Source organism: Cystoisospora suis, assembly GCF_002600585.1.
Source record: "Cystoisospora suis strain Wien I chromosome Unknown contig_2815, whole genome shotgun sequence".
In the NCBI taxonomy this organism is placed as follows: domain Eukaryota; phylum Apicomplexa; class Conoidasida; order Eucoccidiorida; family Sarcocystidae; genus Cystoisospora; species Cystoisospora suis.
In genome coordinates this window covers 3,755-5,487 of record NW_027155611.1, presented here as the reverse complement: position 1 = coordinate 5,487, position 1,733 = coordinate 3,755, and the positions used below count along the sequence as shown (strand labels likewise).

Here is a 1,733-nt window from a genome sequence, read left to right as displayed (position 1 = left end):
GGGGGCTGTGGCTGTGAACGTCTTTTATGTGAAGAATTCGAAGTGCCCCCAGAAGACGCAGCCGTTCGAGGAGTCGTAGGGTGGGTATTCGATGTATCATTCTTCCTATTCATCTTACCAGGAGAAGACGACGACGACGAAGAAGAAGAATTCTTAAGCACCTGGGAAGGCACCACCATTGTATTCGGACGGGAGTCCTTCTCATCTGGGGTGGAGAAGAAAGAAGCGAATCTTCCTTTCTCTTCTGGCTTTCCATGTGCCCGGGAAGATGAAGATGAAGAGTCATCCTTTCTCTGTTGATCTAGTCTCCTTATCATCTGGGCGTCGGGGGCGGGGTCTTGGAGTATCGACGTTGGATCGGTTGTCGGGTTTGATAAGGCTCCATCCGCCTCATCCGGGCCTTCCCCCTCACAGTGTGATCCTTCCGAATACATTCGCAGAGGAAAAGATTTTGCGGCGATCATTTCGAGCATATCTTCAGCTGTATGAAGAGAAGGATTTCTATCAAACACTTCGCTCTTCTTCTCTTCTTCATGCTGCCGCTGTCTCTGGGGTGAGAAACCTCCATCGCCTCTTGCATGCGGCCCTGTTGAGAGAGGAGACGAGAGACACACCAACTGGGGAGAGAAAGTACTTGTGTCAATAGAAGACGTCTGAAGTTCCCTATCTCCTTGTATAAGCCGAAGATTCCTCATATTATTCTGAAGATCGACGTCTCCTCCTACCACCCTGGGGACGGGGGTATGAGAAGGAAGAGACGAAGGAGTTAGTATCATAGGACCACTCTTCTTATCCCCTGGGCTAGGAGAGCTTGTATGAGGGGGAACACAAGGAAAAGAAGAAGTACCGCTATGATTCTCTCGAGCTATCTTCGTCTTCTTCTCATCGTCGTCTTCTTCTTCTTCTATCGACGTCCTTCCACGTGGTGGGGTGATATACCTCTCTTCTGCAAAAGCACTCCTATTGCTACGACTGAGAGGATAGCGACAGTCGGACGATGACACAGATGCTCGCCGTGCTTCTTCTTCTTCGTTGTTCTTCTTCTTCTCCTCTTGGTCCTTTCTCTCAGTGAAGAAGAAGGGATTCTCTCGGCCGCCTTCCGTGCGAGAGGTCGTTCGAGGGGTCATACCCCCCCCCCCTGTAGAAGAAGAAGAAGACATCAGAGAGGCTTCACGCTGGCCGTCTGCGGTGATATACTCGGAAGTATAGTGCGCTTCTCCAGCAGGTGTGTTAAAGGAAGGAGACAGGGTGGGGAGATCCTCGGTCTCTTTATAGACACTCCCTTTTCTTGGAGTCATATACAAAGGAACGCCAGGGGGAGTCAGAGGAGCAGGAGGAGATCTAGCCGAGTCATGGCCTTTACTTAGAAAAGATGAAGAAGAGGACGACGAAGAAGAGGACGTTTTCCGAAGACCTTCACTACAATGGGGATTCTCCTTAGATCGGGTCCCTGCCGAGTCTCTCCCTGTACTCCCTAGATTTCCTCCCGTTCCTCCTGATGTTGCTAAGGGGGTAGAAGAAGACGATGAAGACCAGCTGGATGAGAAAGAGAATCTCCAGCGAAAGATTCGTGATCTTCTACGTCCACTTCGAGGTGTCTCTCCTACAACAGACGTGTCTCCTCCTCCCCCTGGTGTCCCTTCTTCACCCCCCCTCTCCCCCCCTGCAGTTCCCGGGTCTCCTCCTCCTCCTGCACTACTCCCGCCTCCCCCTCCCAAGCCACTCCAGAGTAG

The 1,733-nt window shown here is 51.6% G+C and overlaps 1 protein-coding gene across 1 annotated transcript in view; it reads right to left on the bottom strand.

Annotated features, from left to right (window-relative positions):
* CSUI_005802 (uncharacterized protein) overlaps positions 1–1,654 on the bottom strand; it is a gene marked incomplete at its 3' end in the record, with an annotated part of 3,703 nt that extends 2,049 nt beyond the window's left edge. Inside the window, exon 1 of the mRNA XM_068065972.1 lies at positions 1–1,654. This exon is cut by the window's left edge and continues 2,049 nt beyond it. Within this exon, the coding sequence (XP_067922052.1) occupies positions 1–100 (100 nt within the window).
* Between the last annotated feature and the right edge of the window lie 79 nt (positions 1,655–1,733).